General features: G+C 43.1%; 1 protein-coding gene and 2 non-coding genes across 3 annotated transcripts; 1 reads left to right on the forward strand and 2 right to left on the reverse strand.

Annotated features, from left to right (window-relative positions):
- Positions 1–7,184: 7,184 nt before the first annotated feature.
- On the reverse strand, positions 7,185–7,274 carry TRNAI-UAU (transfer RNA isoleucine (anticodon UAU)). The gene is given in 2 exon segments: positions 7,185–7,220; positions 7,237–7,274. It is a non-coding gene; the product is annotated as a tRNA-Ile (tRNA).
- Positions 7,275–8,619: 1,345 nt separating this feature from the next.
- TRNAL-UAA (transfer RNA leucine (anticodon UAA)) lies at positions 8,620–8,703 on the forward strand. The gene has a single exon. It is a non-coding gene; the product is annotated as a tRNA-Leu (tRNA).
- A 5,899-nt stretch (positions 8,704–14,602) lies between these two features.
- LOC139766116 (centromere protein V-like) lies at positions 14,603–26,528 on the reverse strand. The gene is made up of 4 exons (XM_071694328.1): positions 26,375–26,528; positions 17,058–17,169; positions 15,876–16,060; positions 14,603–14,746 (listed from the first exon to the last, which is right to left on the reverse strand). Exons 2-4 carry the CDS (start codon positions 17,153–17,155, stop codon positions 14,613–14,615), a joined length of 417 nt encoding a protein of 138 aa, XP_071550429.1. The 5' UTR covers positions 17,156–17,169; positions 26,375–26,528; the 3' UTR covers positions 14,603–14,612.
- Between the last annotated feature and the right edge of the window lie 914 nt (positions 26,529–27,442).

Genomic DNA, 27,442 nt, shown 5'->3' on the forward strand with positions numbered 1-27,442 from the left:
ATTTAAATAACTTTGTCAAGTACTGGCACCTGATGAGGTGGACTGTCTCCACATAACATGTCGTGCCACACCTATAGAAAAATTACGCTATATAAAATTTTATGAATTCCTGAAGTGCGATTTCACCTTCATACCTATCATCACGGACTAGTGTGATCATATATATATATATATATATATATATATATATATATATATATATATATATATATATATATATATTCCTGTGAGTCCACGGGGAAAATGAAACACGAAAAGTTACCAAGTGCACTGTCGTGTAATAATCACATCATCAGGGGAGACATCAGGGGACGTGCAAAATTGTGATCCTTTCCAATATATATATATATATATATATATATATATATATATATATATATATATATATATATATACAAACGTGTGTAATGAGTACGACAAAATATGTCCAAAAATCGACGCTGGCAACTCACCAGGATTACAGGGCTGCCAACATGCGGCAGGAACAACTGTTCATACTAGAGTATCCACCGATACTCTCTGGAGCTAATGTACGTTAAGTATAACAGAGAATAACATATACAGTACATTACTTACCTAAAGGACCGAGAGATATATGTCAATTTCTAATGACTTAGTAGAAATACATCAGTTACTGGTATTTCCTCGTCCACATAGTACACAAGCTGTGCGCATTAGAAGTACCTTTTTAGAAGCGTTTCCATGTGAAAGTTAACGAAATATTTACTTGTTTTACATGTACGCTAATTCATCTTTCAAAAATGTACTAAATACAGTCGTGCCTTCAGTTAAGATTGACCAACAATCTTCCTATTTTTAAATGAAGTAAAAGGACGAAACTAGCCAATATATAGAAATATGATGTTTCCAAGGTAAAAAATAAAATAAATTCTGAAAAATGTCGGTTATGGGAAATAAGAAAAGCTCTCACTGGTTCCGTTGATAAATGAATATATTTTCTTTTGCAACGATACAGATACAGGCCAGACCGGAAAAACTAACGTTGTGGCGTTATTGGCACCGTCATGCAATACGCAAGAATGACACAAAAATCCGATTCTAAACATTGTCATGAAAATGATCACCCAATAGATCTTAAAAATCAATTTATACTCCTCTGCTGATTATGCCATACGCAACGTCTTTTAATGTTTTAATTGCTAATACCAGGTACGTTAAACTGTCTACAGGCAATTCTGAAGACCATCCCGGCATTACCTAAATCATTAAGAGAAGTGATAAAAAACGAAAACAAAAAAAGTTGTTCAAGACACACCCACCCACGTCAACCCCCGCCACGTGACCAATCACTCTCCCTTACAACGGTTATTGCAAGATAAAGCGGACAATGCTTGGTCTGTACTGATTGGTGTTGGACGGCGGGACTCAAGTGTGATGTTGGGATTTAAATAACTTTAAGGACTGGCACCTGATGAGGAGGACTGTCTCCACGTAACATGTCGTGCCACACGTATGGGAAAATTACGTTATATAAAATTGTATGAATTCCTACTGCAGTGCGATTTCAACCTATACCTATCATCACGGGTTAGTATGATCATAATGAGGACAATATGGAGTGCGAGATGGTTTGATCGAGTAAGTAATGAAAGGGTAAGAGAGATGTGTGGTAATAAAAAGAGTGTGGTTGAAAGAGCAGACGAGGTTGTATTGAAATGGTTTGATCATACGGAGAGAATGAGTGAGGAAAGATTGACAAGGAGGATATATGTGTCAGAGGTGGAGGGAACGAGAAGTGGGAGACCCAACTGGAGGTGGAAGGATGGAGTGAAAAAGATTTTGAGTGATCGGGGCCTGAACATGCAGGAGGGTGAAAGGCGTGCAAGGAATAGAGTGAATTGGAACAATGTGGTATACCGAGGTCGACGGGCTGTCAATGAATTCAACCAGGGCATATGAAGCATCTGGGGTAAACCATGGAAAGTTTTGTGGGACCTGGACGTGGAAAGGGAGATGTGGTTTTGGTGTATTACACATTACAGCTAGAGACTGAGTGTGAACGAATGTGGCCTTTGTTGTCTTTTACTAGTGATACCTCGCGCGTGCGCAGGGAAGGGAGTGGGGGAGGGGGTGTGTCATATCATGCGTGGCGGGGTGGCGACGAAAATGGGTGAAGGCAAGTATGAGTATGTACATGTGTATATATTCCTATGTCTGTATATGTATACGTTCCAATGTACAGGTATGTATATGTGCATGTGTGGGCGTTTATGTATATACATGTGTATGTGGGTGGGTTGGGCCATTCTTTCGTGTTTCCTCACGCTACCTCGCTAACGCGGAAGACAGCGACAAAGTATAATAAATATAAATAACACACACACACACACACACACACACACACATATATAAATATGATATTTCCAAGGTAAAAATAAAACTTCAGAAATGTCGGTCTTATCGCTAATTAAGAAAACTGTCAATGTTTCTGTTGACAAATGAATATATTACGTTGTCTTATGTTATCAAAACCCTCATCTTTCTTTGTCTTCAGAGACATGCCCGCTTCCAGCCTTGTGCAACCAAAGTGTCGAGAGTCTTACCACGACTATGAACTAGATTCCTAAAGCGTTCAAGATTTTTCGAGTGGTGGTCACAATTTGACGTTGACAACCTATACGAGCTTACGTATAGTATTCAATAGGCCTTTAGCCCAAATACCCAACCAATCAGCCAACTCTCGAGATATAAACTACAGTATAAGTTAATTTCACAACCCAACGGCCTTATAAAAGAAAAAAAAAAATATAAAAGGTTCAGCTGAATGGAACACATCAAGTCAAATGTTTTAGGTCAATATTCATGTAATAATCCAACCCTCCCCTCGCGGCGCACACCATACAGACCAACATGAACTCAACTCTCCGTTGCAACCATTCGACATTTGACATGCTTCAAGTATTATGACTTGCCTCATCGTTGAAACTGTGCGCTGAGACAGAAAACTTTACTTAACTGTTGTTCGCATACTATCCCAGAAATACCTTATGTAAGCCCATGATTACAAAGGTGCGAATCTGTAACACGACTGTCGTACCATTTATCCTCACAAGGTTAACTTACCATTCTAACACACACATGCTTCCACTCGGTTCATACTCAGCTAAACCAGCTAAATACCACTAACAAAACACGCTACAACATCACAAGTCAATAATATCCATTGTTTTTTATACATTACATGAAACATCGTGTGCCCATGAAAGATGAACGGTGCTGTATTTACAAAAAGAAAATACCCACATAATTACCAAATTCAGAGAATATACTTTCTACAGAATAATGAAGTTTGCTGAGCTAAAAGTTTTAAAATATCTGCTTTCGAAAAACAACCCATACATATAGCCAAGCTAACTAACCCAATGTGATCAAAATAATTATCAAGAAAACTCAATTTTTGGCCTTCATATTCGCCTACCTAACGAAAGTCTGCCCTGCATGTAGTTCTACCGTTATCAATATTTTCATTCAAAGGAAAACATACTAAATTGGTTTTTCATTGCATGATTTGCGGAGCATAACAATTATCAAAATAACGCTGATTAAATGTCTTGCGTCACGTAACCCAATAAAGATTTGCGCTGTGGCTGTTCATAGCTCTGCAGATAAACCAACAGTAGCTTGTAACACACCAAGCGGCTCGGAGGATAGCCAATCAGCTAATTAAACACCGAGCAATCTTAGCCATTAATTACCTTGATGGTGCTAAAAGAAAAGAATATGAGAATTCTGGAGCTTTAACCTAACACCTAGAATCTAGGTTGTAAAGAGTAAAACACTCATTTTGCCGTATGTTATTTTGCCGGCTAATTACCACGAAGGCAAACGTTTTTCGTAAAGTGTATTTTCAACATCGTATATTTTCTAAGTCGTACCTAAGTCAGGTTAAGGCAGAGAAGGGTTATACTGCGGTAAGTTACGATTACGATGCAGTCGCTTAGGATTAAGCAGAGGAAAGCTAAATTACGATGAGGTAAGCTACAGTTCCACTTAGGCTAGGATAGGAGGGTTGGAGAGTGGAACACCTACTTCCCCAGTTACAGAATAGGTTAAGTAAATTTGCCCGACTTTTATCCCTACAATTTGTCCAGCTTAACAACGGCGACCCCCTGTGGACTTAATGCAAATAAAAATGACCTCTTCGCCTAAATGTACAGCCCCATCGGTGACAAGCCGGCAAAATAACCGTTGCCTAACCATCTATAATAGTCTTCAATGTCTCAATCAGTAAATAATTTACGTAAGACCCTAATTTTAGCTACAAAATATTGTGTCAAGCATCTTAACCCTTTCAACACGACGATACGACCCTTTTACAAAGGGGTCATTGGGCTATAAGGGGCTCCTTAAAGCTCCAAGGCTGCACTTCAGTCAGCGGCAGTCGACTCAAGCAGGTAGAGTCCGGTAACACTTTGTCATCTGGAAACACTCATCAACTGCTCTGACGCTTTCAATAACAAACTCGCAAATGGTAGCAATACTCCACCTAGATAAAGAAATTCTTTGCCCCCGAAATGTCGAGTTAATTATAATTCCAGACAAATTTATCATGACCCCGAAATGTCGAGATAATTATAATTCCAGACATAATTTATCATTAAAGTTTATCACGCTAACTACACAAGTTCAATTACGCATGTCCTGAATGAATAATAAAGGTGCTGGTTGTCTAAGCCCAATTCATTAGATGGAGGTAATTTTTCCCAAACAATATCCTCTACAAAGTATGTATCTAATAAAACAATCAAATGACCTACCTTGCGTCGAAGTATGTCACAATAACACTAGAAAAATATGCAAACTTTCGTCTCCTCGTGGACACTCAGTGGAGGCGCTTGCAATATCGTGAAAAAAATTTATGTAAAGTACTCAAGTCAGTTATATTAAGTTAAGATACTTTACGTTAAGTGTTTAAGTAAGGTTTTGATCAAGTTAAGTAAATGATGAAGGCATAATTCTTGCTAAAATAGTTCACAGTCTTTCACGATATTGCGCCACAACAACAACACGTAATGGTCGCCTGGCCGTCTCTGATTTCCACCCCTTGGAAAATATGTATTGTTTTCTAATCTTGTTTTCTAATATTATACAGTACGTGCAGTTTTGTATCATGATATATATAACTAGTCTTATTTAATGTATAAAATTTTGTCTCTACTTGCCAGTTAGTCCAGTAGTAAAAGACTGTAAACTTCCTGAAACTCCATTGGTGGAAGTATAAACAATAATTAACAGATTCATTTTGTATTATACAGAAACTTCAAAGTATTCATTAAAGAATTAGACCTATAACGAACCATGTGATGGAAGATAATGGTTTTGGCAAAAATACATATCTTCCAGGTTTTAGAAATTTTGTTCGGGCTCTTTGATGTCATGTTGATCACAACATTGCAAAAGTCACCGAGGATTTTGTCAAGTATTAAGGAACATTTAATGCCCTGCAAGATTCACTCATGCCCATGCTATGTTCCTATGTTCGGCGTACACCTTAATATCAATGGATTAAAAGAAGGTAAGTGATTAATTGATTTATGAGTACTTATAGTATTGTAATCATTTGACATAAACAGCCATGGAGCCACACAGTGATACTCACTTGGTGTATAAATGATGTACTAAATGCAAGTCGATTAATCTATCATTGTCAGTACAGTCTTTGCCGTTAACTGAATTACTATCAGATGTAGGATCGCTGTAAATGGGGAACCAGCAAATTTGTGATGTTTGATAATCGATAGATTTGGGAAGTGGAATGAGGCCGTACTCTGGTTTGTTTGTTTTTTTCTTAATTAGAATCACCCTTAATACCTGACCTGAAGGTGTTGAATATTTTCTTAATTGGTAAATGTTGCTTAAGACAGTAGCTTGGGTCAAAGGAGTGAAACTTGACAGACAGTGAAGAACTGGTGTACTGCTCAGTCGTGACCAATCATCCCGATAGTCAGGCGAATGATAATGGTAATTACCTCCCTGGTCGTTTGGGTGACTGCCTCCCAGTACATACCTCAGAGAGAGAGAGAGAGAGAGAGAGAGAGAGAGAGAGAGAGAGAGAGAGAGAGAGTTTCCTGAACTTTGCATCCAACTTGAACCGCGAGTAAAAAGTCACCTTTGGCGTGATTGTATGTTGGTCAGTGGACGGAAAGGAGTAAATTCTTGCCAGGGACCTTCTCACTTCAAAGGATATGGAAGGATGAAGTGATAAAGAAGTTGTTATATGGATGCGGCCTTTCTTCGTCTGTTCATGGCGCTACCTCACTAACGATGGAAAAGGCGATTAAATAAGAAAAACAAAATGTTTTTTTTTATAAATATCAATACTTAGTATAACATTTTGAACTAAGGTAAATATGTAGTAGAGATGAATGACTTCTGTATATGTGTTTTAGGTACATCACACCATACCGTTCATGTTTTCCTTGCAATGTTTGTGCAATATGCTTGTTGCAAGCTGTGCAGCACCTGCTGTACGTACGACAAAACATGCATGCATGCAGTGTGGACACATCACCCTGCATGCTCACGCAGGGGCAGGAGTATAGGGCACAGTTCACGGAACGTGTGCCAAATTAGTCACGATTTAAGCTTAGCGTAGCCATAGCTTAGTAACTCTTGAAAAGCACAGTTTGTGCCTGGACTCCCATGTGTGTAGTAAATTCCAGTTCCTCAGTCTTGGCTGATCTGTAGACCAGGTAGCCTTGAAGACCTTGCTAGCTTGGCTTAACCTGACAAATCTTTACTCGCACATGCGAAGCCTTGAGAATCAAGGGTGCGCTACTGTAAATATGTTTGGCAAGTTTCCTACAGGAACTCAGCAGTTTATTCGCTATAATACTATTTTGAAACCTTATGTATTTTATGTCTAAAATTACTGAAGACTTTCAGCTTGATTTCGAAGCAGGCATTGGATGCTTAGAGGATTTTCTGATTGTTATGATAGTGGCAATTTGGCAATTTGGTTTACGTAATGTTGTATGTAGAGTTCCGGAATGATATTTTTTGGTGTTGAAGGTTAAGGAAAAGATTTGACGGATGTATAAAATCGTGGTGAGATGTGGTGCGAGTTGATGGCAGGTGTTACCTAATGTATCCGTCCTCAGGGTAAGGATGGAGACTCGAGGATGCGCGGCGCTCCAGTGCCTCTGTACTTCGATGAAAAGTGCTGCCCCAGGTGAGGCTCGAACTCACAACCCCGGCATGGCTCAGACACTGTCATATAAGTACCGTGCGCTAACCGATTGCGCCACTGGGGCTTCAGGGGCCGGAGGGCCGCGGCCGGTTCAATTGTTAGCCTCGTTTTCTGTGGCGTTGAGACCGGCCATGTTGGGATCCAGCCTAACTTTTCCGGCCGCCCGATGGCCCGCCCTGTTGTCCGTCAGATTTTCGACGTACTTCGAACGGTGTTATTTATCACCTGACGCGGTTGTGATATGATCTGTCAACGTTCCTCACCTTCATGGAAAAGGTATTGAAGCCCAACAACCAGCGTACTTAAAGATAAATTGGCTTTTTAGGGAGTATTATTTGCGATACGATTTTATGAATGACTCTACTGGGTAAATGTAGTATTGTAAGAGTAATGTGATGACGTTAAATGCGTGATGTCCCGGAACCCAGAGCATCTCATACAAAGTGGTGGGACAGTTATCCCAGCGAGTCCCTTGTTTGCCCGGGTATAATGTAAGAGCAAAATCTGCGCTTTTACCCCTATGGACACTACCAAAATAGATTTCCGTCTGCAAGAAATTTTGGATCAAATTTTGCCTTTATTTTGCACTTCAGAAGAAAAAAAAAATTCTCTAAGAGATACCTAACAGAAAGCAAAGACTGCCGTAACTTCTTCATGGTGTTTACGTCTTATGTTTTGGTTCAACCCCATGAATAGCGCGTCGTTACCCCAGATGTATATACTGTGGATGAGGTGTTGATGGAGTGATGCGTGGGGCTTGCCTGTGGAAGATAGGCTGTGGTCCCCATACATTTTAATGTAGGGTATATATATATATATATATGTATATATATATATATATATATATATATATATATATATATATATATATATATATATATATATATACCTTAGGTGTTAACAGAAATGAAGTTCACTTTTCTCCCGCGAATGTCATTTTCATCCAACTTATTTTAAGTAATTTGGTTAACCTAAGGTTAGTGGTGTGAGGTAAGTGGTTGTTTTAGCTCTGTCGCGGTGCAGCTTATTTTTGCAGCTTTTCATAAACTTCGTATTTAACGAATTACCTGTAATTGTTCCACGTCAGAAATCTCAGGTGTTCAGTCACCTGCTCAGGAAGGATACACACCTATATGGGCGATATGCATAGAGTGTATATATGGTCTTAGAATTATTCTTAACACCTGAAGAAGGTGTTCTGTTCCTTTTAATGGAAAAGTAGGTTGTCGAGTGTGATAGGAGACCATATGTGTGCCACACATTGTTTTCCTGGTAGACGTGTGTACGTTCAGTGTTAGGTCATTTAACCTGTCTATCGTATCCGTTCATTATATGTAGCAAGATTAATACTGAGCGATGAATGTGGTCAGTCGCGATCATTTTTTTAAGCGGTCAATGGCTTTTAACAAGTCAGGTTGGCCGAGTGGTCTAAGGCGCCAGACTTAAGTTCTGGTACTCGTAAGAGTGCGTGGGTTCGAACCCCACACCTGACAGATGTGCCTTTTGTTGGTGAGGTTCCCTGAGGTCCGTGTAGGTACACGGCTTTTATCCAGGTAGATCATTGATGCCCGAGTCAGGGAGGAGAAGATAACTCAGCGGGCGGGTCTGAGCAGCTGCTGGTATTGATGGCTCTACAAGAGAGCAGCTGCTGGCCTTGATGGCTCTACAGGAGAGCAGCTGCTGGCCTTGGTGGCTCTACAGAGCAGCTGCTGGCTTTAGTAGCTCTACAGGAGAGCAGCTACTGGCCTTGAGGGCTCTACAGGAGAGCAGCTGCTGGCCTTGGTGGCCCTACGGGAGAGCAGCTGCTGGCCTTGGTGGCTCTACAGGAGAGCAGCTGCTGGCCTTGGTGGCTCTACAGGAGAGCAGCTGCTGGCCTTGGTGGCCCTACAGGAGAGCAGCTGCTGGCTTTCGTGGCCCTACAGGAGAGCAGCTGCTGGCCTTGGTGGCTCTACAGGAGAGCAGCTGCTGGCCTTGGTGGCCCTACAGGAGAGCAGATGCTGGCCTTCGTGGCCCTACAGGAGAGCAGCTGCTGGCCTTGGTGGCTCTACAGGAGAGCAGCTGCTGGCTTTAGTGGCTCTACAGGAGAGCAACTGTTGTCCTTGGTGGCTCTACAGGAGAGCAGCTGCTGGCCTTGGTGGCTCTACAGGAGAGCAGCTGCTGGCCTTGGTGGCTCTACAGGAGAGCAGCTGCTGGCTTTAGTGGCTCTACAAGAGAGCAGCGGCTGGCCTTGGTGGCTCTACAGGAGAGCAGCTGCTGACGTTGATAGCCTCGCAGGAGAGCAGCTGCTGACCTTGAAGACAGCAAGAGGACAAATGCTGACCTTGGCAGGCAGCCCAGCCAGTCTTGGGTGGCGTGGGAGTGACATCCGCAGCAGGCTGGTCCCTGGCGGCAAAACAGGAGGTCGTGGGAGGCGCCGTGATCGATAGCCACAGGAAGGTAATCGAGGGTGGTGGTGGCGGCAAGATAAGGGCTGGGGCCCCAGGCCGCGGAGGCTGTCCCTCACCCGCACTCGCATAACGTTCGCCAGTAACCACCAACGTTCGTTGATAACCATCAGCGTTCGCTGGTAACCAGCACCGTTCGTCAGTAACCACTAACGTTCGTCAGTAACCTCAAACGTTCGTCAGTAACCACAAACGTTCGTTGATAACCATCAGCGTTCGCTGGTAACCAGCACCGTTCGCCAGTAACCACCAACGTTCGTCAGTAACTGCCAACGTTCGTCAATAACCACCAACGTTCGTCAGTAACTGCCAACGTTCGTCAGTAACCACTAACGTTCGTCAGTAACCACCAACGTTCGTCAGTAACCACCAACGTTCGTCAGTAACCACCAACGTTCGTCAGTAACCACCAACATTCGTCAGTAACCACCAAAGTTCGTCAGTAACCACCAACGTTCGTCAGTAACCACCAACGTTCGTCAGTAACCACCAACGTTCGTCAGTAACCTCTAACGTTCGTTTAACGTTCGTCAGTAACCACCAACGTTCGTCTGTAACCTCCAATATTCGTCAGTAACCACCAACGTTCGTCAGTAACCTCTAACGTTCGTTTAACGTTCGTTGATAATCTCCAACGTTCGTCAGTAACCACAAACGTTCGTCAGTGACCACCAGCAGACATGGCCATCAACCTCTATCCCACTTCTTACTTAATTATTTTTTCAAGCTGGTGTTTTCGGCGTATGTAGGAGTGGCAGTCGCATATATTAGTATACCATAACAGAAGAAAACGTGTGTGTGGAATTTATATCTTAGAAATCCCTATTGTTATGAGCCTTGATCATCATATACATCTTGAGTCTGAAGTCGACTTTGGTCATTTCTTTCATCTTTCGTTCTTCGTGTTTCATGCATGTGCTCAGCCATGTTCTTTCATCACCAGAAGTGTCATTGAAATTCCTATTTCAAGAGTTTGTTTTCAAGTGGAAAGGGATCCTACCCACAGTTGGGCGAGGTGCCTGCATTACCTGCCTGTGGGTGTGTGTGGGTGTGTGTGTGTATAAAGGACAGGATTCAACCCTTTTTCCATTGGTGTGATGTTCTGACGTTTATACGTAAAGTGTCAACAGAACTACACCTGACACATTCACGTTCCCAGAATGCAATCAAATACTTTATTACCTTTGTCTTCGGGGGCTGGGGGAGGTACCACACTGGTGGAGGCCGTCCCTCCCTGCCTGGGGGAGGTACCACACTGGTGGAGGCCTTCCTCCCTGCCTGGGGGAGGTACCACACTGGTGGGGGCCTTCCTCCCTGCCTGGGGGAGGTACCACACTGGTGGAGGCCGTCCCTCCCTGCCTGGGGGAGTACCACACTGGTGGAGGCCGTCCCTCCCTGCCTGGGGGAGGTACCACACTGGTGGAGGCCGTCCCTCCCTGCCTGGGGGAGTACCACACTGGTGGAGGCCGTCCCTCCCTGCCTGGGGGAGTACCACACTGGTGGAGGCCTTCCTCCCTGCCTGGGGGAGGTACCACACTGGTGGAGGCCGTCCCTCCCTGCCTGGGGGAGTACCACACTGGTGGAGGCCTTCCTCCCTGCCTGGGGGAGTACCACACTGGTGGAGGCCTTCCTCCCTGCCTGGGGGAGGTACCACACTGGTGGAGGCCGTCCCTCCCTGCCTGGGGGAGGTACCACACTGGTGGAGGCCTTCCTCCCTGCCTGGGGGAGGTACCACACTGGTGGAGGCCTTCCTCCCTGCCTGGGGGAGGTACCACACTGGAGGAGGCCCCTTCCCGCCAGCTGTACAATCGTGCACATCCATCACAAACACTTGTGAGTTGTGGGCGATAAGTTCCACATCGTTTGGAGCAACCACTTGCCATCGTAGATTGCAAGTCTCACAGTGTAACTATCCATCCTTATTTCGGATATTATTTTTTTATTTCTTGCTAAAAGTTGTTTAATTAGAATAACATTGGAGCTCACGTGTACAAAGTCTCTGACTTTACCTTTAGATACCGTGTTCTTCCCGAATACCAGGATGTTAACATGGGAGGTTTGAGGGACCCAGAGGGAGTGAAGCTGCGAGGGAGCAAGACCGTCCCTACTGCGTGGTTCGTCGGGTCGGGAGGCGGCAGTACCTGTTTGTTCCCAAGGCCTCACAGTTGCCAAGATGCAGCCGTGACCCGGGCTCGACACGACCGTACCCCCTCAGGCAAGTCTACGTGAGTTGCCCAAGTACGCAATAGTAACACCAGTTAGATGGGTTTAAAGTTATACTTAAGTAGAAAAGGTAGGTTGTTGATTGAGTAGTGTACTTGGAGAAAATTCTTCCTTTAAATATAAGTAAAAAAAGGTAAGTTGTTGATTGAGTGGTGTGCTTGGAGAAAATTCTTCCTTTGAATATAAGTAGAAAAGGTAGGTGGTTGATTGAGTAGCGTACTTGAGAAAATTCTTCCTTTAAATATAAGTTGAAAAGGTAGGTTTTTGACTGAGTTGTGTATTTGGAGAAAATTCTTCCTTTGAATGTAAGTAGAAAAGGTAGGTGGTTGATTGAGTAGCGTACTTGGAGAAAATTCTTCCTTTGAATATAAGTAGAAAAGGTAGGTGGTTGACTGAGTAGTGTACTTGGAGAAAATTCTTCCCTTCTAGTAAGAACCAGTTTTGGAATTAGAAACTGTTGTTGTCTTCCTTTTGATTCATGTCTCCAATTTTGTTGCTGCGCAGTGAGCTCGATAAACGCAAGGTGTGTCAAGAAAATCCTCGGTGTTCGTGAGAATTTTTTCGTGTGGCGATGCCTGAGGAATTTTTACATATACAGCGGCTAAGACGATTTTCGTGGAGTTAAATCGACAAATTTACGTAACGAAGTTTTTTTTCCCCCACAGATTTTATACAAGAATGTAGGAGTCAGTTTTCACACTGCAAAGTAAAATAAGAAAATATGTTGTGATTATTACATATATCCCTGGGGATAGGGGATTAAGAGTACTTCCCACGTATTCCCTGCGTGTCGTAGAAGGCGACTAAAAGGGGAGGGAGCGGGGGGCTGGAAATCCTCCCCTCTCGGTTTTTTTTTAATTTTCCAAAAGAAGGAACAGAGAATTAGGCCAGGTGAGGGTATTCCCTCAAAGGCCCAGTCCTCTGTTCTTAACGCTACCTCGCTAATGCGGGAAATGGCGAATAGTTTGAAAGAAAAAGAAAAGAAAAGAATATATATATATATATATATATATATATATATATATATATATATATATAAAGAAGATATTGTTCATATTGCCGTATGGCTGAAAAAAATGAACGTATCAAGTTCAAACTGCAGGTGCCGAAAACAATGGTTAGCGTCACTGGACTGAGAATATGTTGCACTGTTGGTCTATGTCCATCTTGACGGTGATCGTGGATTTGTGATATTCGCAAGTACTAAAGTAAACGAATTGTTAGGCTAACTTACATACCTGCTTCATTTTGCGCTACTCGCGACTGTTAAACGAATTGTTAACTTTAAACATCTGCTCCATCTTGCCTACTTCCCTGGTATAGCCTAGGGCCGTTGCACTACACACCACACCTGCAAATGTTGTTTCTGATCTCGTGATCCAGCACTGGCTTCCTACTTGTGTATATATCTCTCTGACACGTCTCGGTATAAGTATGCTGACTCGTATTTGACATGCACACTTGTTGCATTCTGTGCAGAAATCTCTGCGTCTTCACAAGCACCTTGCTTGGCTGAAATGATTTAGGCTTCAGGTTTAATTGAGTGTCAGAGCATTAAGGTTCATCACATTTTGTAACCACCATTCGAGAGAAAAAATTATATATATTCAACGCCTTCCTCCGGTGTTGAAGATTATTCAAAAGAGTATACAAGCGTTTACTGCATGTTTAGTGCTTCCAAAAAGACCTTAAACCTACTCAAAGAGCATTCAAGCATTATACTGCGTGTGTAGTGCTTCCACAAGGACTTGAAACCTACTCAGAGAGCATACAAGCATTTACTGCGTGTGTAGTGCTTCCACAAGGACTTTAAACCTATTCAAAGAGCATTCAAGCATTATACTGCGTGTGTTGTGCTTCCATAAGGATCTTAACCCTACTCAAAGAGCATACAAGCATTATACTGCATCTATAGTGCTTCCATAAGGACCTTAAACCTACTAAAGTTCCCTCTGTTGTTAACAGAGCTTCTAAAGCTAGGCTTTGGTCCATTACACCCATGTTACACCGCTACTAAAGCTAGGCTAAAGTCCACTGCGTCATGTCGGCTATAGGATCGTCCGTAACGATGTGCATTGTTCAACCATCGACAATTGTGATACAGAGTGTAGACTAAACCATGGTGGTAGCCAAAGCACCCATCAACAGGCACAGTTGAAGTCTGAGAAATAAGCCAGGGTTCTGCTCATCTCTTAAGCGGTCAGTCATGGCAATACGCACACCCGAAAACCCTTTTGTTTAAGCACTTTGTGGAATTGGAATACAATAAGAAAGAGCATAAATGCATATGTTTATTTTGGCTCATTTACGACAAATATATATGAAAACTACCATAACAACATGTAAATTAAAGAAATTATGGGTGAACTTAAAATCACGATGATATTTGTATGAAGTTAACAGCAATTTAAAAGACCCACCAGTGAAGTTAGGGCTTGTGAGTCGAGTGGCACAATACTGTGCATGTTAATAAAGGTCTGCTTTAACTTATGACCAGACTCAATCTCCGACCACAAACAGAAAAAAAATCATTACCGTTTTACATAACCTGAAATGGCAATCCAGTGTAACAGAAAACGGAGTAGATGAATGGGGACACTAAGCTAATTAGGTAATTATTAAAATGAACGTAAACGGTCATTACGAAGGCCAGGAAAAACTCTGCGAGTTAGTTCTGCTGGTTTTGGACGGGGCCAGTAAGAAGGGTATACAAGAAAGTCCGTAATGGTATCATTTTACTTTTTATTGTCCTTAGAGTAGTTTATGATGTGGGATTTCTTCTCTATTGTCTTCTCCCAGTTCTTGCCGTCAAATTTCTCATGCGTTATCTTCTTAACGGTTCCTTCATCCAGGCAGTGAGGCGCTATACCTGTAAAGTTAATGTGTGACAGGTTAGACTTCTGGTTGTGAGGAAGATAACAGAGCGGTCTGGGTATCCAGTGAATTTGGGCGTAGCCAGAATTAGTTTTTTTTCTTAAGGGAGTCATGGTTACAACAAAAAAGAAAACGGGCATATAGTTATCATATAAATACATACTTAGAATTAAACAATCCAATATTTACTTAAGGTAATTTGTCCAATTTTTGTACATGATTTTAGCAGTGCAACTCGGCTCGATAATTATGTGTAGCATTGTGTCATTAAGCAAGGGTAAAAATAGTTGGGAATAGGGTTGGCATGTTCCCTCTGGCTACACCAATGTCCAGAATCCAGTTAATGTCTGCGCTTTAGAAAGCTGGGTAGTGTCTTAAAAACTGCCACTGTTAGAAGGTATGGGATGGGAGGTGGAGTATTACGTGGGGGACAGTTTGTTTTTTGAAGTGTGAGGAAGAAGGCGTTGTTGTCCACACATTCAAAATGTGAGCTGTTTCTGCTCTTTCGTTTCCAGTGACTGTCAGCTTGAGTTGATTCAGATCATAAAAGGTAAGAAATGGAATTCACACTAGCTTGAAGTGAACCTTCCCATGAAGGCGACATCATTCAATACTGAGACAGGGGGGAGGATGGATGGAACAGAGATGGGAGAGTCACTAGATCATACGAGAGACACTTTTGATACATTAGTGGCATCACCTGAAGATTGTCCCCCTACACACTGCCTAACGTTTTTCCAAGCTCCTGGGTAAGGTAAACCCAACTTTAAACGACCCACTTCAGCCAAGGGAAACGTCCCAGGTTAGAAGGAAGGATCGACCCTTCGGGATAATCTCATTAATGACGTCACGCTTTTTATATCTAGGGTGGGTTTAAGCCTCACAAGGAGCCGAGTTCACCTCATTGGCGAATGTGCGTCAGTCATACCGCTGCTATGTTGAAGTCGGTCACACACACACACACTCTCTCTCTCTCTCTCTCTCTCTCTCTCTCTCTCTCTCTATATATATATATATATATATATATATATATATATATATATATATATATATATATATATATATATATATATATATCAGTTCTGTGGATTCAAGTTTGAACTACAGGCAGAGTTGCTGCTCACCGTAACCGTCTGGGTTGGAGCGGGGGATGTAGAAGGGCTGGACGCCACAGTTGCTGCAGAAGTTGTGCTTGGCCTTGTGGGTGTTGAAGGTGTAGGTCTTGAGTATGTCGTGGCCCTTGACCAGCTTGAAGTGGCTGAGGGGAACGATGAAGTGCTTGTTCTGCTTCTTCACGCAGATGCTGCAGCTGGGTTTTTTTTGGGTGTGACGGGGAGAGGAGGGACCAGGTTAGATTTACATGAGTTTACGTGAGACAGACAAGACAGCAGGAGGGGCCTGGTTTTGGCCCCACGACCGGGTTGTCTGGTTTGCGGCATGATTTACTGGCCAAGCAAGTGCATGCACACGACGCCACCCTTCCAGCCAAACAACCAAGGAAGGTAACCAAATACTCTGTCTATATATCTCCGCTGGTGTGTGTGTGTGTGTGTGTGTGTGAGGAGACAGACATAGTTGACATGTGGACGGTGGGACGGGAATGGGGATGGTCTGGTGGACCCATGTATGGATAGTCCCATCACGACTAATGTCTGGATAGGTCGTGGTGGGCTGTCTACTTATATATATCCAAAGGTCACAGAACAGACGCTTACAAGACATGGGAGGGGAGGCTGACCTGTACCTGGACATAAATATAATGAACTTACAGTCTATGACTGTTAGATGAACTTACTTGCAGTCTATGACTGTTAGATGAACTTACTTGAAGTCTATGACTGTTAGATGAACTTACTTGAAGTCTATGACTGTTAGATGAACTTACTTGCAGTCTTTGACTGTTAGATGAACTTACTTGCAGTCTATGACTGGTAGATGAACTTACTTGAAGTCTATGACTGTTAAATGAACTTACTTGCCGTCTATGACTGTTAGATGAACTTACTTGCAGTCTATGACTGTTAGATGAACTTACTTGCAGTCTATGACTGGTAGATGAACTTACTTGCAGTCTTATGACTGTTAGATGAACTTACTTGAAGTCTATGACTGTTAGATGAACTTACTTGAAGTCTATGACTGTTAAATGAACTTACTTGCAGTCTATGACTGTTAGATGAACTTACTTGCAGTCTATGACTATTAGATGAACTTACTTGCAGTCTATGACTATTAGATGAACTTACTTGAAGTCTATGACTATTAGATGAACTTACTTGCAGTCTATGACTATTAGATGAACTTACTTGCAGTCTATGACTGTCAGGTGTGCGGGGGCCAGCACCTCGAACCTGACTGACCCACAGTGGCAGCCCCCGTGGTGACGAACAAGATCGCGATCCATCTGGTCAGGTCAATCTGCAGGAGAGAGTGAGTGGAGGAGGCTCGGATTAAGACCGACGTGACAGCGTTAGCTAATATGGCCTGACCTTTGACCTGACCCCGAAGGGTAGGCCAAAGCCCGCTCCATTTAAGGCCCTAGCAGGTTTACCGTCATGTTCGAAAGACGTGCCATCTTGCTCAAGAGGCTAATTATGAATGTAGAAAGCAAATGAAAAATGAAGTCAATACACACATCAACAATTAATCATTTTTTCAAATATTATTATTCATATTGTAACGTTGAAAAAAGCATGATCAAACATTTCCGTCTTCAGTCATCTTTTAAAAGCCATTATTTAGTATCTTAGTTTAATCCGTAGTATCTTATTATACATCTCAAGAAATTACAGAGTAATAAGAATGAGAGACACTGAAAGAAGGCCTAGATTTCATCTAACAGGAAACATACTGTAGGAACCTGTAGGTGAGAGGGGCCCAGGAGCCGTAGGAACCTGTAGGTGAGAGGGGCCTAGGAGTTGACATTGCAGCCTACCTCACCAGTCGTCAGAAACCCAAATATAATAAGACGATTTATCACGCACATGAATAAGGAAATGCCTAACGACTGTCACCTACTTACGTTGAGCCAAAACTCACATATGCCTCTCAAGTTTGACACCGTATTTGAATGGACTTTTGTGAGGTAAATTGATCGTTTTGAGGCCATACGTATGTCCACTACAGCAGGCAGAAGTGTCAAAGGTGATTTGATCGCCACCTTTCCAAGTTTCCAAAGCGGGCTGATTATATACAAGTGTAAAATACAGCTAATTACAGTATAACCCAGTACTTTATAGAGGTCATCATGTAATCTCTCATTCATTTTACCGTCATACGAGGAATTTCAAATTAAATGTCAGACATATTAACTCTATTTATAGATAGTATGGCAATACTGATATCAGTAATATTTCTTGGAGGAAGATATGGCAACACCGATGACATCATCCAATCACACATGACCGTTGCTTAATCCTAGGACGATTGGTAGTTGGGTCGTTATTAGCCGTCCATCACACCCAATCACATACCAGTAATCATCACTATGGGGATCTGTCGCTGTAGACTCACTAATTCAGTTTGAATTAGTGCAGATGTACACCTTTCTTAACTCTTGATTAACATCCGTATGAAAACTGGAAATGATTTATTTTTGTGATCTTTTATCGATAAAAAAAAACATACTGCAGCAGTTTTTAAGGGCAGGATAGTGTACAACCCGTCAGGTGGTTTCGTTCACACTCACCGTACGAGCAGCGCCTCTAGCGCCAATTACGAGGTTCACTGTTTACCACATTAATGTATTAAGACAGTCCTCAGGTTTTGATAGCCAGAAGAAAAAAAAAAAAAAGATTTATATTCTTGCTTACGTTGCCACTGAACTTTTAAAATGCGATGGCTAGAAGAAGGATTTCGTATCAGGTATATATATATATTTTTAGTGGTTTTGAGGTACATCAGCGACATCAGAAACTGGTCTGCTTCCTGGCATGTGTTCCTTCTTTGCTGTAGTCACTTATTCATATATTATACAAGCCATTTTTTTTCCCATGTACAAGGTTGGTAGGAATGCTTCGTATGCTTGCCTAGCACTGATGATGGTTGAGGTGGGAATAAGATGATGAATATTGATACATCAGGGTGTATTACACCCGTTAGATCATCATTTGAATTACAATCTACACCAGTGTTGCTGTGTGAAAGGCGTCACGGGCCTTACTATATAGCCACCAGGGGATGGCACGTTCGCACTTGGGTGTGTGTAAGGGACAGGACCCCAAACCTCCCAGCGGAGGCGTCGGCACCTCTCGGTTAAAATAATTTTTGCCTGTGGAACCGGCTCTGCCAGAGGGTGCCGGTCGTGGGTAAACATATGTGGTGGGGGGGGGGCTTCTCTCTCTCTCTCTCTCTCTCTCTCTCTCTCTCTCTCTCTCTCTCTCTCTCTCTCTCTCTCTCTCTCTCTCTCTCTCTCTCTCCCGTGGCAGCCATCGTCCGTTTGGATACAAGCAGATAATTGCTCAAGGTTCCTTAGTTGGTTTTAACCTAATGCCCCGACGAACCTAACCAAGCCACGGTGAAGTTGGGTTCATTATACAAAGTAACTTGTCGCTGTCTATTCGCAGGGACTTCGTCGGACGCACTAAGGCCGCATGCGCAGTTTGACGTCACGGCGTCCCTGTCATTCGCTGTATTCCTGCCACGGTTGTCCTCTTCAATTTATTGTTTTGCTTCGTCCACAGAAGGTAACACGCCAGCGTATATCACCAGGGGATGGCACCTGTATTGTAAGCCTTATGCAACACGCTGCTAACCACGCATGTGCGTATTAACGCGTGGCATACGTAATGTCGTTGTACATACGCATGTGTACACATACAGCAGAAGCGCAGGGGGGAAGTGGTGGGTTCGTAGACACAAGAATGTGATTTGGGCCAAGCTAGTTTTTGCTGCCCGTGGACGTGGCGTATTTAAAAGACGATTCATGGTAGCGTTGGAGAGCGTTGATTGTCCAATCTCACTCGACTCTTTTAAGCATTTACGAAAGAATACGTGTATTGGCGTGATGAATGAAGTAATAATATTGATAGTACATATATTCTGTATTTCTGGGGATAGGGGAGAAAGAATACTTCCCACGTATTCCCCGCGTGTCGTAGAAGGCGACTAAAAGGGAAGGGAGCGGGGGGCTGGAAATCCTCCCCTCTCATTTTCTTTTTAATTTTCCAAAAGAAGGAACAGAGAAGGGGGCCAGGTGAGGATATTCCCTCAAAGGCCCAGTCCACTGTTCTTAACGCTACCTCGCTAATGCGGGAAATGGCGAATAGTATGAAAGAAACGTGTTGATGAATGAAGTAATAATATTGAGAGTACATACTTTCCGCTCTGTTTTCTTTCCAAACTTGATCCTTCGTGGGCACGACCATTTTGATTTTAGAACAGACGCGAAATTTCAGTCGCGGTTGATCACTTTGGACTTTAGATCGGAAGCCAGCGATTCCAGACATATTTTTTTTTTTTTTTAAGAGCTGCGGAAAGGAATGGCTGGGACGACAGTGGGTTTTTTTCATTTTTACGACATAGTGAAAGGTGATGGCCAGTGGGTATCGGGAGGGGGGGAGGTGACAATAGTCCTCCCTTAGATTGATGAGCGAAAGAAAAAAGAAAAATCATAGACCAATTCGTTCGGTATTCATTCGCATGTCATTTTTCTATATATGTTTTATTTCACAGTACTTACCACATTGACATGCCGACTTTGTCTCCTTTTGAAATCTGTTCTGTAGACGCCCATGACACGACCGAATTTGACTAATTTTTGGTCATTTTCTTTTTCTTTTTACGTCCCTCTATCCAATCTAGCTGCTGAGTTAACCTTACATAGCTATTTAACCGTTCACGGTGATGGAGAGCAGAAAGCCTCCGTCACGAACGATGTGCTACAGTTGCAGTTGCCTTTGGTCATTCTGCGTTACCAGATGTGCTACAGTACAGTTGCCTTAGATGATTCTGCGTTGCTAAAATGTGCTACAGTTCCAGTTAGCTTTGGTAATCCTGCGTTGCTAAAATGTGCTACAGTTGCACTTGGCTTTGGTAATCCTGCGTTGCTAAAATGTGCTGCAGTTGCACTTGGCTTTGGTAATCCTGCGTTGCTAAAATGTGCTAGAGTTGCACTTGGCTTTGGTAATCCTGCGTTGCTAAGTTCTGTGCTAAGAAGTGACAAATGATTAACGAAGATTTGGAGACACTTTTCCGTGTATTTTACCTCAACCAGAGACATCAAAATTCTATTTTTTTTTTTTTTTTACTTTTCTAAAGCACAAGAACTTATAAATGGTTAATTCAGATATTTTAGATTATGGAAAAGTGGGGAAGATTCACCTTGACGCCATATAGGGATGAAGATTTTCTTTTTATCCTTTTTAAAATATATCAAATTTACTTACGAAAAAAGCAGGAGCAGCACACAGATACAACGAATGATATACCGTCCAGAATGAGTTACGTAAACATATCTTGCATCGTACATGGTACTTGTCATACTAGCCCTTTGACTTCGCAGACAGAGACGGCGTCTGGAACCACACACACACACACACACACACACACACACACACAAATTATGGCGGGACCTTAAATCAGGATTACGTGTGTTGGCCAAGTTCCAGGTTAGTCGGCCAAGGAGAGGCGCGCTCATGTAATCGATCGCCAGAAGACGAGAAAAGAGGAAGATAATATTGCGTGTGTTTACATGGGAGATGCTTTTAAAAGCAAGGTTCCTTTTGGTTTCCCTTCACTTGATTATAGTTTAGATTTCGCAGTAGACCTATACTTGTCCTCTAGCATTGTTTTATAATCGTGTGATTTCTTTCATAATTCCCTATAACCCAGAGACAGGACTTATTTCGCCCACAGGATGGGGAAGGAGTGCGCGGTAAATTTCTTACGAGGCGAGACTATGGGTAGCATTTTATGTATGTTTTTAATACATTGGTATACATGAAATTATTGTATCTTTTAAGCCGAAGTAAAAGTTGTATGTAAGGATCGCTTGCTGGCCTTCAAGAACACTAGATCTTACCAGTTAGCGTTCGGTGCGTTCAAGGTCAAATACATATTGTAACTCACCATTCCAAAGGTGGTGGTGGGGGTACAAGAGGATGACTATAGGCACAACTAAAGGTGGATAAGGGCATCCTATGGGCGCCTTAAGGTCAGGTCAAAGGCCAAGTCCATGAGTCGCTTCGTTACGTCGAGGGTTGTACCGTCATGCTCAAGAGGTTATGAATTTTAAAGATAAAATCGTCGATTGTAACATCCTAGGCTTCTGTTCGTGACCTGTGCTGCTATCTGAAATGGTCCTTGGCTACTGTTCGTGTCTTGTGCTGCTGTCTGTTAACGCACACTTTTGCCAGCGACGGTCGTACTGTGTTGTGAGAGGCCTGCAGTGCGTGACGAAGCTGTAGCGTTGAACCCGAGCTACCTCAAGCAAGGTATATACAGGCAGTATCGTCTTCTGTCTGTCTGAGTCACACCAACATCTCCGATCTAAACTGGTTTGGAGAGGTTATGTACGGGTGGGGTAGCCTGGTTCCTGTCTTCCTACCTTTGTGAACACATGGTTCGTTTTAGGTCAGGTGTGTGTGTGTGTGTGTGTGTGTGTGTGTGTGTGTAGTTGAATGGACTAAGTTGCTGTTTGTTGATTGGTTAGGTTAGGTTAAATTGGTTTTGTTAGGTTTGGTTGAATGTGCTTTTGTGTGGTTAGTTTTGATAGGTTGATTGAAGCAGGTTGGTTGGTTAAATATGGTTGCTAGGTTTGTTAGGTTGAGTTAGTTTGAATAAATTTGGATTAGGATGGTCTCGCTAGGTTTGGTTGATAGGATTTATCCGTTGTCGTTAATTTTGCTCATTACTTCTGCTTCGGGAGTTTTCTACATCGCGTTATCTTTAATAAGTTTATCGACAAGGGACATTAAGGTACATCAGTCTTCACCCTGAACCTGGTATTGAACTGGTAGAGGAGGAGGAGGAGGAGGGTCGACTTAGATTTTTTTTATGAGCGATTCTGAGAACTTTCCCATCTGTTATTGTCCGTTACAACAGCTGCCTTCAAGGCGTGTGTTGACAGTGATGAGACATGGCTGTGTCACAACGCGCTGTGTGCACGCGGCTACGAGGGGATGGGAGAGGGTGGCTTCAAAACCCGCAAACTCCCGGCATGATTTCATGGCGCGCTTCACCGGTGACGGAGACATTCCCTCGGTGTCCACACCCTCGAGAGAAATCTGCTCCTGGGGACGCGTCGTGGTCACGGGGGGATGTGGGTAATGTGGCCCCTCTGGCTGCAGGCTGACCGTGGTGGTGGGCTGCGGTGACTCGTCATAGTACCGCAGTGCAGGGTCCTGACAGTCTGCTGGCTGGCTGGCTGATCCCCTTGAACGTAGCCCTTACAGCCTGCTGGCTGGCTGGCTGATCCCCTTGATCGTAGCCCTTACAGTCTGCTGGCTGGCTGGCTGATCCCCTTGATCGCAGCCCTTACAGCCTGCTGGCTGGCTGGCTGATCCCCTTGATCGCAGCCCTTACAGTCTGCTGGCTGGCTGGCTGATCCCCTTGAACGTAGCCCTTATAGTCTGCTGGCTGGCTGGCTGATCCCCTTGAACGCGACCCTTACAGTCTGCTGGCTGGCTGGCTGATCCCCTTGAACGCAGCCCTTATAGTCTGCTGGCTGATCCCCTTGAACGCAAAGGTACGACGCTTGGGTATGACGGCTTGGCCTTTGACCTCAACCTTACGAGTGAGGTTCTAAAGGCTAGGGCCATCGTACCCAAGGGTCGTAACCGTCCTGCTCAAGAGGTTTAGGGCAGTTGACCCTCGGGTGCCTGGTTTACACAGTTGTAAGTGCAGTGGTCTATTGGACGAGTAATTAAGTGATATACGGCCATTTACTTAGGTGAAGAAGAGATCGTGAGGTTAAAAATGGTCTCGGTGTCACAGTATTCATATATGCAAGCATGCAACCGAAAAGGAGACATGCAACCATGCAGCCAAACAGGTGCATGCCATCTCTCACGCACACACGCAACCAACAACACGCATACAGACACACACACACACACACTGGACTCGAGTTTATTTATCGAGAATAAGAGGCCGGGTTTATGGACCTACAGAGCCTTAAAATAGCCTGGAAACTGGAAACATCGTTTATGGAAAAGTTGATCAGTAATGATGAATATTTATATATATATATATATATATATATATATATATATATATATATATATATATATATATATATATATATATATTTAACAGGGAAGGTGTTGTAATGAAGCATTCCAGACGAATATTGTAGAAATATTCAAGGTATAACGTGAAGTGTACAGTGAATGAGCTGGTAAGTGCTGGATTATACGAAAAAACAACAGAGATCATTTAAGACCTGGCTCAGTAGATGTCGGTAGACAGGAAAGAGATGTAAGGGAAATTATTTAAGAGGCACATTGTATGCTGCGTTGAAATGACACAGGATGGAGGGAGAAATAGTCCAGTAAAATTCGAAAACTGCTTCTTCAGTTCATTTGAAGCACAGTACATGTGAGCTGAAGAAACTCACTTAGATTTTCAACTTATACACACACGAGAAGATAAATGCGAGTTTCGCGCCTATTTCCCAGGGGTCCCGCACTCCTGAGTGACAAGGAGGCAAATGTCTTGCAAAACACTGATCCGGGACAGGACATAGAGAGGTGTATGAAAGATCTGGACCCTTACTACATGGCCCGTGGACCGGACGGTATTCACACATAAGTACGCTAAGAAACGGCAGAAGACCTAGAAAATCCACTCGCGACCTTGGCTCGGGTCTCCTCTGAAGATGTTCTGCACCCAGGGAGTGGAAACAGAGCAAACGTAGTGCCAATCTTTAAGAAAGGCGATACAGGAAGCTGGCCAGAAGTACATACATGTCTCACTTGCAGGTATATCTTGCGAGCTGCTGGCAAAGCTATCGTCAGGAAATGACTTGTTTCATCGCATAGGGAAACAAATGAGTCACCATGAATTGACAGTGAAGGTCTTGTGTGAGAGTGAAACTTGTATTGAGAGGGTGATTGACATCTTGGATGAAGGATATGACTTGTTTGGTTGTATATGTGGTACCAAGTATATATAAGACTGTGCCTCATAACAAGCTCTCGAGAAATTGAAAGACGTGGCTTCTTAAGTGGAGTGAAAGCTACTAACTTGGAAAATATCAAAGTTAAAATGTAAGGGGCGTAGTGAGAGGGGGATAAAATATGGATTTCCTCTGGGATCAGTATGAGTACCCCAGTTATTTTTCAGAGTTAAGGACTGGAAACTACTGTACCTGACTTATTTAAACGGTTGATGCCAAGTTCATGAGAGATGAGGAGAGTTTAAAAAGAACTCACACACTTGCTACAGGGTATATGAATGGCAGCAGTGGTGTGGCGAACAACAATGTGCTGTAGGAAGTGAAAGAGTGAGTATGGTTCAGTTGGAAACTAGCTGGACTTTGGGGCATCTTCCAGGAGGATCACGGGTTTTGTTATCTAGCTTTGTGGGAGGGGACGTAGAAGTGGCCTTTATGCCTGACCTTCCCTAGGGAACCACAATAGAAGGATTGTGAGGGAACCCGGTCGGGTCTTGGTCACCGCTGGAATTTCCTGGATGCACGTGAACAGGCTTGCTGAAGATGTTTGCGAATTAACTTTCTGACCCCAAGGAAGAGTAGGCGCTCAAATGTTCTACTACAGCTTACATTCTAGGTTAGGTTAGGTTAGCTAGCCTTACCTAGCCTAGAAGAACGTTGGGGAGGGGGATGAGGGAATCCTTGGGGGTGATCCGAACACACACCTGCTTTAGAAGGTCCAGCGATGCGTCAAGGAATGGCAGAGGAACCCCTCAGTAATATCCACCTACGGGTTCGTCGGGATGGGGTGGCACTGGCCAGTATTAACCTGGTCACACGTAGGTATTGCGCGCGCGAGAATGATACATACATACTGATTATCGATGAAGAACACTTGATATGTAGAACATACAATATTGAGAAAGAATGGATGTGTCGGTAATTTATAAATAGTAACAGAAATATTTGGTTATTCATAAGGCTGGGCCACGACTGTATTTAGCTCCCTCCCTATTCTAACGAATAGGTAATTTACCTCGGGACATGGAACCCTACGAATGCAAAATTCTCACCCATTACATGTGGGAAGGCCCCGCGACCGTAAACATTCCTCACCCGATGCATGAATAGGTAATTGATCATTCCTCACAGACATGGAGCTCCACGAGTGTAAACCTTCTCCCCGCCCAATGCACATACAGGTAATTCCTCACACGCATGAGGGGCTGCATGAGTGTAAACATGCCTCACACCCGATGCACGGATAGGTAAATCCTTCGCTCTTAAGATCCCATGACTGGAAACCTCCCATATATCCCATGCACAAACAGGTAATTCCTCACACACACATGGAGCCATACGAGTGCAGATCTCAACCTATCCACAGACGATATTACAAAAATTCACGACGTATATGTGAACTAGGTAAACCATTATTGTTCTGCCAGAGAAACTTTAACTGCACAAAAAAAAAGTTATACGTCCAACACACATCATAAACAAAATGTAACGTGTTAGGGTGGAACTCACTGAAGAAGCCAGGGAAGAAAGATGGTTGTTGTACACTTAAGAAAAGCGCGATCACCAGCAGACTGAGCTGAGACGACAGTGTTATACACAACTGAACGCCTGGCGGTTGCCACAAGCCGCCAACCCCTTGCCACCGACGGAACATCCCGGTGACCTTGAAGCCCAGCCGACGTTAAATCCTTTATATAACGGCTGGAGTATTATCTCCTGATTACTGGGTTTAACAGCAGATGTCTCTGCCGGATTGGGGGGGACTATGAAAAATTTTAGGCATGAAGCGTACAGACTCAAGTTTTGATGTTTTGAATTGGGGAAACTTAAGATGGGGGTTTAGCAACCCACTTGACTGCAGAAAATACGTTGCAGAGAACAAGTAGACTTATCAATTTTGAGATAAAGATTTTAAGAGCTGATAACTTCATGGAGGAAATGTATATAAAAAAGTACGCAGCGTTTCAGCGGCAGAGCCAAACTCAATTCCACAGCCAGTGAGAAAGAAAACGATGAGAAGCCTCGCCTTAGTACAATCCTAAACTATTCTAGTGGACAAGTGAGGCTTGTTCTTACGTCAAGGGACATAGTGTGTCTTGAAAGATGCAGATGGTAAAAGGTTGGGAGGATTATAGTGCTATAACCAGAGAAGAAACCTAACAGAAAATCCTAACTTTCTTATGAAGAATATCTGATAGATACATGCATGACCCATGTGTAATATTTTTTTATTTTAGTTATCCATTGAGCAACAGAAGTACAGTTAAAAGATGTGCCTTACAGTGTTTTGCTGGAGAAGCACAGGAAAACAGTTGATACCTATTTGGATAATAATCCTTTAGTTTCTGATGAATAAGAAACATAAAAACTCAGCCCAGAGCTTAAACTGTGTCAGTAAAGTATAAGAAAGGAACGGAAGGATATAATATTCAACTAAGGATTAAAACGCAGGAATGAGACCAGGACAGTCCAAATATCACGAATTTGCACGTGTATTTGAGAATATTTGACCGTGTCACAACACAAAATCCACACGTTATCAACATATTCCTGCTGACTGCACTACAAATAAGTTAA

Source organism: Panulirus ornatus, chromosome 57 (genome assembly GCF_036320965.1).
Source record: "Panulirus ornatus isolate Po-2019 chromosome 57, ASM3632096v1, whole genome shotgun sequence".
Classification (NCBI taxonomy): Eukaryota; Metazoa; Arthropoda; class Malacostraca; order Decapoda; family Palinuridae; genus Panulirus; species Panulirus ornatus.

What these genes read in the sequence shown, in the direction of transcription:
- LOC139766116 (XM_071694328.1), bottom strand. Translation starts at nt 17,155, where the DNA reads ATGGATCGCGATCTTGTTCGTCACCACGGGGGCTGCCACTGTGGGTCA. An exon ending in CTGACAGTCATAGACTGCAA is followed by an intron (nt 16,061 to 17,057) that starts GTAAGTTCATCT and finishes AAAAAAACCCAG; the next exon opens with CTGCAGCATCTGCGTGAAGA. An exon ending in CTCCAACCCAGACGGTTACG is followed by an intron (nt 14,747 to 15,875) that starts GTGAGCAGCAAC and finishes TTAACTTTACAG; the next exon opens with GTATAGCGCCTCACTGCCTG.